Below are 18160 nucleotides of genomic sequence, written 5' to 3' on the forward strand. Positions count from 1 at the left end.
GACACACTTGTCAGAGCCAGATTGAACTCTCCAAAGAATCTAGTCACAGACGAAAGCATTCTTTTCAAGAGACACGCCCAGGCTCCCCAACTCTCAACATGCTATATGATCTAGCTTTAGAAAGCAGAGGTTTCAACGATTACTTCTTCACACCTGAAGACAACACCGGAAGGTATCCCGGGGGCGACTCAGATATCGAGTTTTGAAAAGAGACAAGATATGTGATGTATTCGACAGAGTTAAAACACGTTGTAAAAACGACACACACCTCACACCTTTCACATTTTATATAAACAAAAACCACAACAGCTCTTTTCAGAGCTAACAAATCTTTCCATAAAGGCAAAGATTTACACAAAAGTTAAACTCCAAGCAGTTTAACTTTTAATCAGGACTCGTTCTTGGTCCTGCAAATCACAAACCAGTCTCCTACATTTCTGGTTCTCTTGCTCTCACAAAGCCACACCATCATACCCGTGAAACGCGACTTTTAAGAGCATATAATAACATAGGTCCGGGTTTACCACGACCAACATGACCAAGTAGCAGGGTAACTGATGAAGGATTTCATTCCAGAAACGCGTCTGATATTTTCAATTCTCTTTCTAATAACCTTTTATAAGAGAATATCTAACAAAAATTAAAACGATGAAAATAGAATAAAGGATTTAAATCTCCGGATACGCGTCTTACTAACTGCTTGCACTTTCTCGCATCGACATTTCTCGATAATTTCAAGAAATGTTTATGTTAGTATATTTCCTAGCGATAGCCAGGAGTCTACAAATATATGCTACTTTTCCAAATAAGGAAAATTACACATAAAGCATAAAAAATAAAGAAAGTCATCTTTATCATGACAAGTTAATCTCGTTTCAAATATATATGAAGCAAGATGGTACCTGTTAAGCTCAACGCCTAACATGTTTAAGAAACGCACGATACATTGTACAGGCCTAAAGCTATTCCATAACCAAAACAAATAGCAACAGACCGATTACCTGTATCATTTTTTAGGCTTATATCCAAAGCCATTTTTTATTTTTGTCGATATCTCCATTCTAACTATCTTCCTCAGATAGCGAGCCTCCAAGGAGATGTTTAAGATACGTTATCTAAAAACGCAAAGGAAGAATATTGAATTATATCACGAAGTGAACCACTTCACGAGGTTATCAGTTCTTCCTCACGACTCCTGGTGCGGGAATTTACCCTTTGAGGTAATATTTTCCACACAGAAATTATTTTTCATCGCTTTTATTCCTCTGTAAAATCGCCTTTACAGAACGGGCCAAATATTATTTTATATTTGTTTACCAAAGGGATGCAATCGCATCCTCCCAAAACTAATATTGAAAGTTTCACGCAAAGTCACTCACTACTGATGGAAAAGTTTTTAAACTATTCTCTCCCATCGCCACGCGAGGGATGTCTCTTATCCACTTAGGCCCGAAACGGGCCCAGACGTGACACACATTCACTTACCACACACTCACACACACATAATTATACAAAACCCCCCCCCCCCACTCGAGTTCTACTTCTACTTCAGAAGTACCACTTACACCCAAAGACCACTTTATCGGTCTTATTTCTTGAAATTGAAGAAATCCGATTTCTTTTTTCAATCACGTTATCTTTAACAGATAGCACAAGATCTATAAAGCTGACTAGAAATCGTGTCTACACAAGGCTGGGATTTCACAAACCACAGTACAGCGCCGCCTCATAGCGGGGTCGTCGGCCTTTCCGCCTTCGATGTCATCGTGCGGTCAAGATTGATGGCGCTAAATGTGAGATCTGAAGCTATGTATTTGCACTATACGGTGCTTTCTTTTCGACGTAAAAGGAACCGCCTCATATAAAGAAAAGCATAAAGAAATTTTATAACGCACCTTTGAGGAAAGGCTGACACCATGCTAAACCTCTCTAAAAAGAAATTTTCCCGCCTTTGCTACCTTTTTCCATAAAGCTACTACATGGGGAATATCGGGACAAATTCACTATAAATCCAGTTTGAAAATAGGTTTTAGAAAGACCAATCTTTCCACTCTGGACAAGGTTCTACCTAAAGAATCGCTCACATCCGAATCTCAGTTTAATGAAGAAAATGCTATAATCTCCCACAAAGAAGCCACAAGAATGGATCTTTTTACCTAAAAGGTATAAAAATACCACCAGACACCCGTCTTGGGTTGTTTCAACAGGTTCGGTTCTATCCCAGTCTTTTCTTTTCAAAAATCAGTACCACTCACACATAAAGACCATTTTATCGGTCTTAATTCATGAAATTGAAGAAATCCGATTTCTATTCTTTCCTTTTTTAATCACGTTATCTTTAACAGATAGCCCAAGAAACTATAAAGCAGACTAGAAATCGTACTCTACACATGGCGGGCTTGCATATACCTTAGTACAGCACCGCTTCATAGCGGGTCGACGCCTCTTCCGCCTACGATGTCATCATACACGGTCAAGATTGTTGGCGCGAAATATAAGATCTGAAGCTTCATATATTTTTACTACACGGTGCTTTCTTTCCGGACGTAAAAGCAAGCGCCTCCCATATAAAGAAAAGCATAAAGAAAATTATAACGCTCCTTTGAGGACAAGCTGACACCATGCTAAACCTCTCTAAAAAGGAATTTTCCCGCCTATACTACCTTTTTCCATACACCTTCTACATGGTGAAATATCGAACAAATTCACTATAAATCCTGTTTGAAAATAGGTTTTGAAAGACCAAATTTTCCCACTTAGGACAAGATTCTGCGCCAAGAATCGCTCACATCTGAATCTCAGTTTAATGAAGAAAATGCTATAATCTCTCACGAAGAAGCCACAAGAATATATCTTTTTATCCCACCCCGAAGAGGGAGGGAAGGCTATAAGGTATAAAAATACCACCAGACACCTGTCTTGGGTTGTTTCTTAACAGGTTCGGTTCTATCCCGTCTTTTCTTTTCAAAAATAGGACACTCCCCATATTTTCCTTGATCTCCCGTATGAATTACAGCACAATCGGACCAAGTTTAAAATTTGACCTTTGACCTTCGACCTCCGATTTCGACCGAAGGTAGCTTAGGACAATGCCCGTATTTTCCTTGATCTCCCGTATGAATTACAGCCCAATCGGACCAAGTTTAAAATTTGACCTTTGACCTTCGACCTCCGATTTCGACCGAAGGTAGCTTACGACACTCCCCGTATTTTTCTGCATCCCCTGTGCGAATTTGGCGAGGCTCGGATCAAAACTGACGGAGCCTTTGGCACACACACACCCCCACACACCCCACATACATACACGCACGCAACATTAGGCAAATTATAGTAAGATTCAACTAATGATTTGATATATTTCATCATTACAAGTACTCACTGAGAACCGCAAGTCACAAGAACCACAATTTTTCCCTATTCACTACACACAAATGCTAAGATTTTTAGTCACAACATGCGTTTTAGCTTTAACTTGTTGTATCTTGAGAATTATACACCCTGAGATAGGAAAAGTATACATTTTTGGAAAGCATTTTACCACAGGAATCCAAATATGCAGTTAAAATAAATGTAGGATACCCTCTAAAGAAATAATTTTCAAAAATATAACAAACATTTGGTGCATGGACTTATTACTTTTTCGCACCCTGTATCACCACTTCGGTCAATTATAACATGGCAAAACTATACATTTTATTGAAGCTCATGGTGTGGCCTGTAACAAAATTAGATTTCTTTTGAGGCATTTAATATCAGTAGCAAATGCAATAAATTATCAATCTACTAGTAAAATAAAGGTTTTTTCATAATATCACCCTATATATTTTCTTACGCACCCTGTATACCAACCTTGATTTTACATAGTTGGATTCCTTGGAACATAAGCTTTCCAAAAATGTATAGTTTTGTTTTTGTGAGATGTATAGTTTTAGATATACATCAATTTGAAGTGAAAAGGAGGGCAACTGATCAAAATTGGTGCTTGTAACGCAAATGTGCCCCACCATATGACACATGACCAATTAGCTTTAAAATGATGTATATCATGTCTATAGTACTTGACATTTAAGTAGTGAATAATCATTAAAACAGTCAATAATTCTTTTGTTTACTATTTTTTATTGTTAAGTTCAATGTAGCATATCTCAATAGTGGCACTGGAGACATCCGGGATCAGTTGTGGTGGATGGTCACATATTTGATAACTCTAGATAATTTAAGAAAATGCCTTACCAAAATGGATTGAGAATGGCTCTGCATGTAGACCTTGTACACATGACTGGATCATACTGAATTGGTGGCAAGTCTGGTCTTTCTTTGATTGGTGTATAGAGAGCAGCTAGGGGAACCACCATGCGAGTAGCCTCCAGTCGACTTGATGGCCATACATTCCAACTAAATCGAACACCATCTCTCTCCTCATTCTGTGCAATGAATTCCTGGTATGTTGCCATGATTCAAACCTAAAGGAATAACAAACAAATGCCAGGGTTATTTACAGTGCCGTACTATTACGCTGACTTTCCTATTCGGCGAGGAGGACGATTTCGACCTCCTCGTTTGTTTACAAACAGAGAGGTAGACAAAGGGTCTGTCAAAACTGTTCCGCTTGTCCAAATACTCAAGTATCAAAAGGATGGTCCACAATAGAGTGATTCACGCAACATGAATAGGGGATTAAAAACTGTGAAGTAGGACCATGTGCTTCTTTTGTCCACTTTGCCATCAAGATTTCGAATAGAAACAGTTCAGACCCAGAACAGGATCATGTCAGAAATTAATATTTTGTTCTGGGTCTGATTATTATGTTTGTTATATTTCTATGTTCACAGCCTGTGGCAACTGGTGTTGTAGCTTATTTGTGCTTATTCCTATCACAGTGTTTATTCACCTGCTCCTTATTTTTGATACATTGAAAAACCCACCTAATTGAAGCAATCGGGAAAGGAAATGATACAAATTGGAATGTACACCAACAGTCTATCACTCGACTGAGGAACTCGATCTTCACTGATATTATTATCTGTCTGATCTTTTGATGACTATCATTAGAAGCATTGAGTTTGATCTTACATAATTTTTGCCAAGTAGCACTTAGTAGTTTCACTTTCAATCAGACAATACGTAGCTTTATTCATAACAGTTTTAAACACAAAAAGGCAGATTTATAGAACCCAATTAGGTAGATTTTCAATAGACCTCCATTGTACTTTTTTACAATATTTGCTGGTCAAATATTCTGTTGATGTTCAAACTAGATGATAGTTATTTTGAAATTTCATGAGTCAACTGTATCTTTTAGAGCAAATGTTGCTGTGTCGTATGGCCTTAATGATTAGCGCCATCTAGAGTATAATAAGGTCGTATCTAAAATGGCGGCCTCCATGACAGAACTTGGTTCGGTATGTTAGCTAAATAAATGAACTATGTAGAAGCAATCTGAAGTCTTCCGTGTCCATAATTACCGTCACGAGTTAGGGTAACCATCGGTAACCTACAGTTGCCTATATTAAACATTCTTATTTCTGAAATTATGTTGCAGTACAATTTTAATAACATTTTTGATTTTCGGATGTTTACTTTTGAACTTGACAACTTCCATTGCTTTACACATACTTCATCAATTTCTACTAGATTTCAATAGCAATCAAACAACCCTAGCCTCGAATGAGAAGCTATTCGTGGCTAGACATCTTGAGTAAATCACATGTAAACCATGAAATGAATCAGTTTGATAAAGTGCTGAGTGCCTGAGTCAGTAGCATGCAATGCATGTGCATGCCTAGTGCCGTACTATTACGCTGTCCTTCCTATTCGGCGAGGATGACAAGTTTGACCTCCTCGTCTGTTTACAAGAGAGGTAGACAAAAGACCGTTCCACTTGTCCAAACACAATCCTAGATTGATTGAATTTGTATTGATGTGAACATAAGGGGCTATCATTTTCTTTGGAAGGGGGGTCCCAAATATACGGAAGGGGGTCATAATTTTTTGGAAAGAAAAGGGGGGGTGCACAATCGAACTTGCCCCATTGCCACTGCAGGATTTTGCAATAGAAGCTACCGGGAACCAAATTACATGGACCGGCAATGGCGCCACTGCACGACCCCAATTGAAACCAGCCAGTCCACCTAATTAATTATTCATGAGCCCAGCACATGACCAGATTCGCAGCCATCGGAAAAAGCCGAGGTGGATTTATGAATGAAAACAAGCTTTTATGAAGATCCGGAAAGTGCCGATTGATGATTTTCGAAAATTAAAGATGGCGGGCTGTCACTACAGTTTTCAGAATGGGAATACATGCTACCGAACGGAAGTTATAGCTGTTTGAAAAACTTTTTACCAGCATGAAAACACACAAAATTTGTGAGTGTCATAGAAGCTTAAATTTCATCCTTTCGTAACTTGATTTAAAAATTTGTAAATGGTAAAGAAGGAATTAGTTTAGCGTAAATGGAAGTTTGTTTCATGCAGTCATGCTCTTGTTTACATTGCTCGGTCGTGCATTTCCTTGTTCGCAAGCAATATTCATGATGGTTTTTCTCATGAAATTCTACCAAAAAGTGACCAATCTCACGCACGTGATTGGCTGGTTTTGAGCATGTGATAGTCATATTAGTTATTTAGTAGTAGTGCTTTTGCTCATTTGCATAGATGAAATTCGGTTGGCAAGTTTGATTGTGGGGTGTCATAAAATTTTTGATGACCAAAATGTAGGAGTCACAAGATTCCAAATTCATTCGCCCGGTAAGGAATGATCACATACCTACATTTTTGTGCGGAAAAACGCTGGTTGGCACAGATTGGGGTACAATTACCGAATAGGGTGCAACTTGCCAGACTTGAGTCCAGTCCTCGTTTACGGAGTTTAGGGTTATGGTTTAGGGTTGGGGTAGGGCAATCTTGTAAGAAGACTAGTAGAGTTGCATGATTGCACCCTATTCGGCAATCACTCCCAGATTGGCGCCTCTGCTAGGCTAGCTCACATCACACACTATAGGTGGCGCTATTCATCCATAGGGAAGTGGAATGTGCATGTACGGTCCAAAAATGGCTTTACTGTGGGGCTCAATCAGACAGGGTCTAATTCTGCATAAAACCGGGCAACGTTATTTCTATAGATCTGCTGCGCATTCAAATTGCATTGTATCGCATCGTAATTTCATTTGTGTCTATGCTAATTATGTTTACACAACACGAACTCACATGTTTTCAAGCAAATTCGCCGATAATAGGTGATCAAAAGCGATCGGAATGTTACAAAAGTACAGATCGCATTCAGCTTACTTCATATGAGATGATCTTTGGAAAATACGGCATAATTTGTCTTGGTGTTTGAGGAATGCCATGCAGTAAAATATTAATACGCTATGGCAATTCATGATTGACAACTAACAATCGGCGTGTCCTTCAGATCCTCCACTGTCAATTTCTTATCCACTCACTAATCCTCACAAAAGCTTTGTGTTGATTACGTAATGTGTGGAGGCAAATTGCAATAAGTACAATGAAATAATGAGTAGGGCGGGCTCGGGCGGGTTTCTTCTTCGCTTATATAACAGTATTGTTCTCCAAAAAACCCGAAGCTTGTCGTTTGGAGCTCTAGCTGAAATACAGCAAGATAATGTAAGATAGTAAATGTAAACCTGTATTTTAGCTAGAGTATCTCGAGCTAGGCTCAATGGAGTTATGTAAGCTATCCACCAGTGGAGCTTCTGCGACCCCTACGCAGAACTTCCGATAGTGGATTATCTGCGCACGGTGGACGCAAGGAATCCACAGTCGGATTTTCTGCGCGCGCACTGAAAATCCCTCCGTATATAGTTCGGTGGAGTAATTCTGCGCACGGTCGCAGGGAATCCACGGACGGATTTTCGGCGCACGTGCGCTGAAACGCCCCTCCGTATATAGCTCCGGTGGAGTAATTCTGCGCAGGGAATCCACGGACAGACTTTCGGCGACGTGCGCAGAAACTCCCCTCCGTATATAGCTCCGTGGAGTAATTCTGCGCCGGATCGCAGGGAATCCACGAGACGGATTTTCGCGCACGCTTTTAATCATCTCATGAATTGTTATGATTTAATATTATTAAATGGTAGAAAGTATGAAATATTATTTATATATATAACTCCGTGGAGTAATTCTGCGCCGCGATGTCGCAGGGAATCCACGGACGGATTTTCAAGACGTTCTTAATCATCTCATGAATTGTTATTAATTAATATTAATAAATGGAAGAAATTATGAGAGATTATTTAGGGCCTATATGTTTAGAGTCAGTTCTATGCATCAAGTTTCATGTTTAAAAAACATGTTTAAAAAATAACTTAGAAAGTAAGAAATATTATATATATTTTTAGAGTCAGAACGGTGGAGTTTTTCTGCATGACGGTCGCAGGGAATTCACGGTCGGACTTTTCGGCGCACGTCGCGCAGAAACTCCCCTCCGTATATAGCTCCGGTGGATTAATTCTGACGCTTGCAGTCGAGGGAATCCACTGATGGATTTTCGCATTTATTTAATCATTTCAGTCATTGTTATGATTTATTACTATTATGGTAGAAAGTAAGTAATATTATTTAGGCATGTTTTGTAAACATGAAACTTGATGCGCCGAACTGACTCTATGCCCTAAATAAAATTTCATACTTTCTACCATTTAATAATATTAAACATAACAATTCATGAGATGATTAAAACGTATACCGAAAATCCGTCTGTGGATTCCCTGCGACCGTGCGCAGAATTACTCCACCGTTCTGACTCTAAATATATATAGGGGCCTATAATATTTGTTACTTTCAAAGTTATTTTTTAAACATGTTTTTTAAACATGATACTTGATGCTAGAACTGACTCTAAACATATAGGCCTAAATAATATTACTTACTTTCTACCATAATAGTAATAAATCATAACAATTTCTGAAATGATTAAATCGTACCGAAAATCCGTTAGTGGATTCTCTGCACACTGCGGCGCAGAATTAATCCACCGAGCTATATACGGAGGGGAGTTTCTAAGACGTCGCCGAAAAGTCCGACTCAGGATTCCCTGCACTGCGCGAGAAAAACTCCACCGTTCTGACTCTAAAAATATATATAATATTTCCTACTTTCTAAGTTATTTTTTTTAACATGTTTTTTAAACATGAAACTTGATGCGCAGAACTGACTCTAAACATATAGGCCCTAAAATAATATTTCTTACTTTATACCATTTAATAATATTAAATCATAACAATTCATGAGATGATTAAAAACGTATACCGAAAATCCGTCTCATGGATTCCCTGCGATCGCTTGCAGAAATACTCCACCGGAGTTATATATATAAATAATATTTCATACTTTCTACCATTTAATAATATTAAATCATAACAATTCATGAGATGATTAAAACGCGCGCCGAAAATCCGTCCGTGGATTCCCTGCGACCGTCAAGCGCAGAATTACTCCACCGAACTATATACGGAGGGGATTTTCAGTGCATGTGCGCAGAAAATCCGACTGTGGATTCCTTGCGTCCACCGTGCGCAGATAATCCACTATCGGAAGTTCTGCGTAGGGGTCGCAGAAGCTCCACTGGTGGATCATGTACATACATGCTCAATGGAGAAAATCACTAAAAATTAATTTTGACAACCAAAACCTAAGTGATGTTGACTTATGTTGGTACTGGCATGATACTGGATTCATAAACTATCACATAGTGCAATCCATGTTCCACCAAGTCGACACTCGATTTAGCTCAAAAGCAATTTGTGTGTAAATCGAGACCATCCAAAACAGCTTTCTTACAGTAAAGAATAGGAGGTCATCTGGGGTCACATACAGTAGTGTGCATTGTACATGTGCCGGCTGTCACAATTTCACACACAAAATTTTGGGCAATTTGATGACACTATTTTTGTCTGTAACTTCAAAAGTATATGCACTAGAAACATGATTGACCCCTTATTGTTTAGCTAATTTAATTCTCTTTCAAATGAAAGAACTTTCAGCTAAAAACATTGAACTTCAAAATTTTATGAACATCCCTACCTCTGCTGAAGGAAACACAAAGCTCCGCGTATATCGCTCATTAACACTGACAGGGCGCTTGTGAAGTTGTGTCAATCTGAGCAAGGGACTGCCGTTCTTCTGTGAAACCCAGTATAATAATATTACAACAAGATCATGAAAAGAGATTGCAAACAATGAACCCCTGATTGACAATGTCAATGATAGACATGTCCACATTGCTTATTAAAGAGGGCGACATTCAATCCAAAAAGTTTGGACCACAGTAGCTCACAGTCAATGGCCGGAAATACAAAAATTTGAAATTTGGACACCAGAATAGTCAGGCTCACATCAAACACTATAGGTGGCGCTATTCGTCCATAGGGAAGTGGAATGTGCCTGTAAAGTCAAAAAATGGCTTTACTGTGGGGCTCAATGGAAAAAATTACTAAAATTAATTTTGACAACCAAAACCTAAGTGATGTTGACTTATGTTGGTACTGGCATAATAATGGATTCATAAGCTATCACATAGTGCAATCTATGTTCCACCAATTGGACGCTTGTTAAAGCGCAAAAGCAATTTGTGTGTAAATCAAGACCATCCAAAACAGCTTTCTTACAGTAAAGAATAGGAGGTCATCTGGGGTCACATACAGTAGTGTACATTGTACATGTGCCTGCTGTCACAATTTCACACACAAAATTTTGGACAATTTGGTGACACTATTTTTGTCTGTAACTTCAAAAGTATATGCACTAGAAACATGATTGACCCCTTATTGTTTAGGTAATTTGATTCTCTTTCAAATAAAAGAACTTTCAGCTAAAAATATTGAACTTCAAAATTTTATGAACATACCTAACCAGAAACTTGACGACGCAGTCTAAAAAGTGCTGGTACTTTATCCTTGATACAGAAGTCAGCATGCAGTGAAAGTTAGATTTCATAAAATAAAATCGCCTTTGTTTAAAATGGATCATCGTGGTAAAAAATGATGCATTACATGCTTTTTTTGTACAGTAAGTCATTGACATTGTAAGGCATTGTCAATGATGGTCGCAGAAAAGTGCAGTTTTTTAAAAACAGACATTTGCCCATAACTTCGCTAGTTTTTGACCTACAGACATGGTTGACCCCTCATTTTTTAAGTTAAATAATCACCTTTTTAAACAAAATAATTTCCATGTGAAATATCCTACTTGAAAATTTTGTGAACATGCCTATCAATGACAACTGGCAAATCATGAAATAAGAAATGAGGTAAGCTTAAGTTAATAACAAGTAGAAATCAACAAAACATTGTTACGAGAAATTACCTGACAATAAAACGGATCTTCACAGATTACGATACAAATCTACAAATTGTAAATTCCAAAAAATCCAAGAATTTTCGACGATTCTACCCTTCCGTACGGGCACTGCGTATGGAAAATAGTAAACACACGTAGTTTTTGCTGTACAATGAACCGGAAGTGATACGTCGGCTTTAAAGCGTTTCTTGATAATTTCAGTATGTTGAAACAATAATTACCTATGTTTATATAAATATTTATTTTGTGGTTAGTTGTGCATTTTAATTGACAAATTAACGATTATTTGTCAGTAAATAAATACATTTCGATTTTAATCACCGTCTTTAACTCATTTTTTTCTTCAAAAACCACTCTTACACAGAAATAAAAACACATTTCATAGCAGTAAACGTGTGCCACGTATATACCCACAATCCCTTTCGCCAATGATGAAACACAAATATCTAATTTCGTCCACAACTTGTGATCCAGGACCATATTGCTGCAAGCACCCACAATTCCCCCAGAGAAGACTTGTAGGCCCTACTATTGGCTGAGGCCATTATGGTCTCAGTTAATGGAAATCTTTGCAACTAAACGGAGTGCCAATATAGCTTCTTTTTTTTTCATTTAAATTTCATAAATGGAACTTTATAATTTAATCGGGAATTTTTTTTTTTTTTTTTTTGAAGTTTTTTATTCCCTGTTCTTGGAACTGGTGGAGGGAGAAAAAACATACAAAATGGGCCACCAGTTCCCAACGATCATGAATTAAAATATAATATTATAGTCAAAATTTTTAAGAACAGGTACAAAGGACAATCACAAAAGAGACAAAGACGATGGACAAAGAGAACGTTCACTCTTACAAACAAAACACAAGCACCAGTCTTGTGTCAAACAAGTGCACACATTACTTGGTTACACCCATCTTGATCCTGCCATAATCAGTTTGAAAATAATTGAAGAAAAGGACAACAATTTAAGATGCTTCAAGATCAATGGTCCATTTTTTGAAATGGAGCCGCAGTTTACCTTTACTTTCAGCAATTTTATACTCAATTTTCTGCTTCAATTTGACCATATTCAGAAAGGCATTGAAACTAAGGTTAGTCTGTTTAAATCTGCACTTATGAATGTAAAATTTAAGGCACAGAAAAAGGAAATTAATACAAAGGTCATGTTCTGAGGTATCCCTGATACCAAACATTTTATCAAATTTGGAAAATGTAAAAGAATCCCCAGTGACACTGTTAATATAAAAACATAGTTCATCCCACATGGGAGACACATTCTTGCATTCACAAAATAAATGCAAAATTGTTTCGGGCAATTCATTACAAAAGTAACAATTGGGTGAATCCACCCTACCAATTCTGTGAAGAAAATTATTTGTACAAATTGCCCTATGAAAAACTTTAAAATAAAAAGAGCGTAACTGGGTTTCAATAGTACATTTAAAATTGCTACTATGCACACAGTTCCATTCAATTTCATCAAACACATCGAGACAATCAACCCATTTGTTTTCAGCTTCAACAGTGGCTTGGTTCCTAAGAGTTGAGTAGGCATGTTTTGAAACCTTCTCTGCATCTAAAAGCGAAGCAGAAATAGTATCAAAAATGTTTTCTTGAATGTTCTTAGGGTTCTGGAACCAATCCAAATAAATCCCATTCATTAAATAATTGTATTTTCTCCTGTCTTTAATGGAAATATCAAATTCTAAAACCAAATCTTCAAAGGTTTTAACTAAATTGTGACCCATATAAAGATCTGAAATGCAATGGATCCCTTTTTCATCCCAAGTAGGGTAAAAGAAAAACTTTTTTGTTTTTAACCGAACATCTTTGTTCCACCAAATTGGGTCCTGGAGATGGAATTCGGACCAGTTTAATTTTTCCTTCATCTTGCATCGGGAATTTAATAGGCCTAGGCCTTTTTTCTTTATTTCTATTCCTTGACCGTTTTTCCTCACGTGTTGCTGGTTTTTTGTTTTTGTTTTTGTTTTTTTAATCTTAAATTTCTGCCCTGCTGATTTTAAATTTTGCTCGAATTTTCCCTGATTTTATATAAATCTTGTCAGTACGGCAATTTTGCTCCTATTGCTGTTTGCTGCTGCGCAAGTGAAGTCAGTACTTTTACTCATGTTTTCAGCACGCGTGCCGAAGTTTATTTTGTGCAATTTTACCCCTCCCAACAAGTCAGTGATGCGTATTTTGTATTAACCTTTATATAATAAAAGTTGTATTAGTTTTTTGGTTTTTTGTTGTTGTTTTTTTTATGAAGGGGTCCAAAACATTATTTTCTCAGTTAGTAATATTTCTTCACATAAAACCCGAACCATCTTCTAAATAATATATGCTGAATGCAGCCCCGGGTTGGAATCTCTAGCTTTCACCTACCCGATACCGCCGGTTTTGCCGAAAAGGTTAATGGTCAGTGGCGGCGCCAGGGGGCATGGGGGGGGGAAATCAACTAATTCAAGTGCACGAAATTGCCACAAAAGTGGAATTCTGTTGAATTCTGGGAGTTTTTTTTTCCTTAAAAGTGTGTGTGGGAAGGTTTTTTTTGGGGGAATGGAAAAGGAAAAACAAAAAGGATATAAAATTCGGTATAAAATTTGAACTTAGAAGGGGGTCATTGGGTATTTAAAAAAAAAACTTTAAAGGGGTCAGAAATTTAGAAAAAAGGAGCATAATTCTATCTCCTTAATTGTTCCAAATTTAAGATACAAATTTGCTGAAATAAGAGAATTTGAAAGTTTCAACATTATTTTGCAGCATTTTGGAGATACAATTCTATATTAAAAAAAAAGAAGGGATAATTGGGTATGACGTTTTAAAAAAGGGGGCCGGGTCATCGGGTTTATTCGACTTTTAACAGGCCGTCACTTCTAAAGTTGAGTGCCACTGTCCCCCGTCCGCGTTGAGATCAATATTTTCCTGATTTTTTGCGATATTACGGTATCAAATAAAATAAAATTGAAAGCAGCGTCTTCAACACAATGTACACGTTTAACACGTTTATTACGAAACTAAGCACGTTGGTGGGCAACGGAACCAAGGCAAAGTAATAGTATATATTTAATTTCACATCGCTTCAACAAGTTTAACAAAAGCACTCCGCTTCAACACGTTTAACGAAAGTAAGCACGTAAACCATGTACCAAAGCAAAGTATATGCACGTTGGTGGGCAACGGAGTATCGGAGAACGAGACATCCTATGATGGTGCAAACTATTCTCAATCTGAACTGTTCAGTTTTTAAAGCTTATCAAGGCGAACAATTTGAGAAAATATAAAATGGATTATGGTGTAGGGCTATTATAATTGCTAATACTATGAGTATATTTAGGAAGGCATGGGTGAGAATTATGTTTTTAATGTTAATGGGATACGGCTAAAAAGCTTCGAACATTGAATTTCTAGTTCTAAATGGTTTTAAATGGCTTTGTTTCTTCAAAATAAGTACCCGGTAATCAAATCAGTCACAAATGAAAGTTGCTGTTCAAATTGAAAAATATGGGTCTTTTGGGTGACTAAAGTGGAATGGAAAAGTCTTTTCCAGTGCCGTGTAGCGTCATCAGGGCACGGGGGGAGTGGGTACGTTCCCCCAAGATGATGAACCCACGCTACGCTACTGGGTCTTTCGGGGTTATGTGCTCGAAAAACAAATGGGGGGGGTGACAGCGATTTCATCCATGAAAAAAAACCCACATATGCAGTATGCACACATAATTTTTCATACCGGTATCTGCCCAAATTGTTCAAGTAGAATAACAACCTCATCTCTTTTTCTGTAGCCACATGTCGAAGGCCCATCGACATCACAAGAAGTAATGAATAGGCAATTTAATGCAAATGAGGGAAATACCATGCCAACTTGGTAACATAATACAGTACCGTAAAATGGGGTAACTTCGGTCAGCGGGGTAACTTTGGTCGGTCAAATATATTTTTTGAAATGGTCATATTTTCGTACAGCAATATTGCTTTTAGTCATAATAAATAATAGGCGATCATGTCCAATTTTTGACCAAAATGAGCATTTTTTTACATTTATTTCAGAAAAAATAAAAATCGATATTTGTGAGCCAGGATGTGTGCTTGATTAATTTTACAAGGGGTCAAATGTCACAAAAAACAACAACTTGCCCATATACAGCGAAGATCAATTTTTCTGATTTTTTTTCTTTCATGGAATGTAATACTCTGACCAAGGTTGCCCCAAATGCGGGGTAACTTTGGTCATGCTATTTTTAACCCCTAGGGCACCCTTACAAAATTATTAAAAAATCTTTTTCAACTTCAAAGTGTAGTGGGGAACCGTAATGTCATAAAAAGAGTTAGTTAGAAATATAATTGGTTTTGTTTGGAAGCCTGCTCCGCAGCCGACTAATGATGATGAGTACACCTATATAGCCCAAACACCCGGCAGTTTGGGTTCGTTGTCTTGAAATCATAGGCGTAGATCGGGGTGGGGATGGGGATATATTTTGCCAGGGGATGGTCCATACATTCACCCCCCCAATGTTGACGCCTGATAATGGGTTCCTGGCCAAATTAACCTCATATTTGTCCATTTTAGCCCCCAAAGTGCAAATTTTCGTGCGTTATTCGCTCGCATTTATTCTACTTTTACACCATATTTGATCAGTTTAGCTTCAACATAGTAAAATTTTTTGTGCACTTATTCTGTCGCCAAAAGGAGAAGAATTTTTTTCCAACCCCAATGTCAAAAAGAAATCGACGCCACTGCTTGAAATAATTGCAATTAAAATATTTCTTTAAGAGAAAATCAACTTTATATTAGTATAATAAAGCTATCCCGATATGGGCGAATTATCCCCCACTAAAGTTGAGATACCACTGGAAACCTCTGGCTACATAATGTTTATGTACCAAAACTTTCTTGCAGATTAATTTGTTTAGCAAAAATATCGTCAAATTTGAATTTCGTTCTGGTATATACAGAACGACAACAGTGGCCTATGGAACAGTGCAATACTATTGACATAAATCATATATAACTTACAAACGCAATATCGGAATGAACTGACATTTTGGAAATAAGGTTTTTTCGTGGATATCTACTGAAAAATGTCAAAAGATGCTATGATCACGAAATCCTCCTTTAAATTGGGTACACTGTACTTGAGTCTAATCTTTTCCAAGGAAAATTCGCCCATGAGGCTGTGGATCACGAAATGCCCTTTTAAGTGCAAATTCCTTTCATATTATACCGCTATGGCGGAAAAAACCCCATGCTTTCCAGTGATACCTTGTAGGGGCCTACTATAATTATCAATATTTTGCATATTCTGCACTCGAAGACTAGGTACCGCGGCCCGTGCAGACTAGTCTCAGCCTATGACATAAAATTGGATCGATTGAGCCCATATTTATTGGTCGAGCTATGAGTTTAAAATATTGGACGAGGCGTAGTCGAGTCCAATCTTTTAAAACTCATAGCGAGACCAATAAATATTGGGCGTAAAGCATCCAATTTTATCATTATTATGTGTTGGATCCAATATTTTCACACACTTGGATCCAGGCCCGTAGCCAGGATTTATTTTGGGGGTGCTGATTTTGAAAAAGTGGACTTTTTTCTTCTTCAAAATTTGGACCTTTTTGGACTGGGAGCGGCGGATTTGGACATTTTTGGACAAAAAAGGGCATAAAAAACCTCTATTTTTGGGGTCAAAAAAGTGGCAGGGGGGGTGCGCAAATGTTGGATCAATAAAAATTCGTTCAAAATTGGATCGGTTGAGCCCACTTGTCTCACTATGAATTTTGAAATATTGGACGAGATGTAGGCCTACACTGTAGTCGCATGAGTCCAAATTTTTTAAAATTCATAGCGACCAATAGATATTGAGCGTAAAACATCCAATTTTATCATTATTATGTTTTGGATCCAACATTTTCAAACTTGGGCTTCTTCAAAACATAAGAAAGTATGAAGTTAACCGTGAATTTTGCCTACAAACAGTACAAATCCTACCATCCCCATCCTCTAAACTTCTGGGGACCTGTTCTAACTATACCTTTAAAATTGTGGGGCTCTACAATAGAGCCAACAAAAATTTTAAATCATCATCATCGACCATCGAGATCGATTTACAATAGATTTAAATTAAGTCATCATCGTCTTAATAATGACATCATCATCAACCAGTACAGTGATAATTTTGATTGACCATAAAATAATGAATATATAATCCGTGGTGTCAAAATGACTTTGTGACATAATACACTTTAACACACATTTTGTATTAAACATGTAAGTATTCAGACATTTCATAAGAAAAATATATTTTTTTGATGCAAAAGCCTTTTACAACCGGGTTGTGCAACTTCTGCAGGAAATTACCTCACCATCAGCTTATCGCAAAGATCAATGTTTACTTTCAGTCCAAAGGTCACACCACACCGCAAACTGGTCTAGCGCCATCTGTTGAATTGGCCGTGAATACCACCGTTGCCACATTGAAGTACTTATATTTGATTTTTAACATGTTCACAGTGTGATGATTGAAGTTCAAATGAATGGAATTGAATTAATTAACTAATAGGTGGAATTGAATAAATGGATGGAATTGAATTAATTACTTACCGAACAAATGAAGGAATGAATGCATAACTCAAAAACAACCCAAATGAACTAACAAAGGAACAAATGAATGCATAAGTTGTTCATCCATGATAGCTCATGATCCCGGCCCCCAACTCAACCCAAAATCCGCGCTATTTGGTAACTCTCTTGCCAATTTTGGGTTGAGTTGACGCGGAAAAGGGGTCATTTTTTTTACCAGTAGCAAGGACCGCGAAATTGGCAAAATAGGGGGTATTTA

The 18160-nt window shown here is 37.5% G+C and overlaps 1 protein-coding gene across 9 annotated transcripts in view; it reads right to left on the reverse strand.

Annotated features, from left to right (window-relative positions):
- Positions 1–11469, reverse strand: part of LOC140152657 (protein transport protein Sec23A-like) — a 146477-nt gene extending 135008 nt beyond the window's left edge. For all 9 annotated transcript variants that reach the window (XM_072175105.1, XM_072175101.1, XM_072175104.1 and 6 more), the window contains exons 1-2: positions 11329–11469; positions 4234–4463 (exon numbers count right to left, since the gene is read on the reverse strand). In XM_072175105.1, coding sequence (XP_072031206.1) covers positions 4234–4454 — 221 coding nt within the window. In that variant the 5' untranslated portion in view covers positions 4455–4463; positions 11329–11469. The remainder of the gene's footprint in view (positions 1–4233; positions 4464–11328) is intronic.
- Between the last annotated feature and the right edge of the window lie 6691 nt (positions 11470–18160).

Source organism: Amphiura filiformis, chromosome 5 (genome assembly GCF_039555335.1).
Source record: "Amphiura filiformis chromosome 5, Afil_fr2py, whole genome shotgun sequence".
Taxonomy (NCBI): Eukaryota; Metazoa; Echinodermata; class Ophiuroidea; order Amphilepidida; family Amphiuridae; genus Amphiura; species Amphiura filiformis.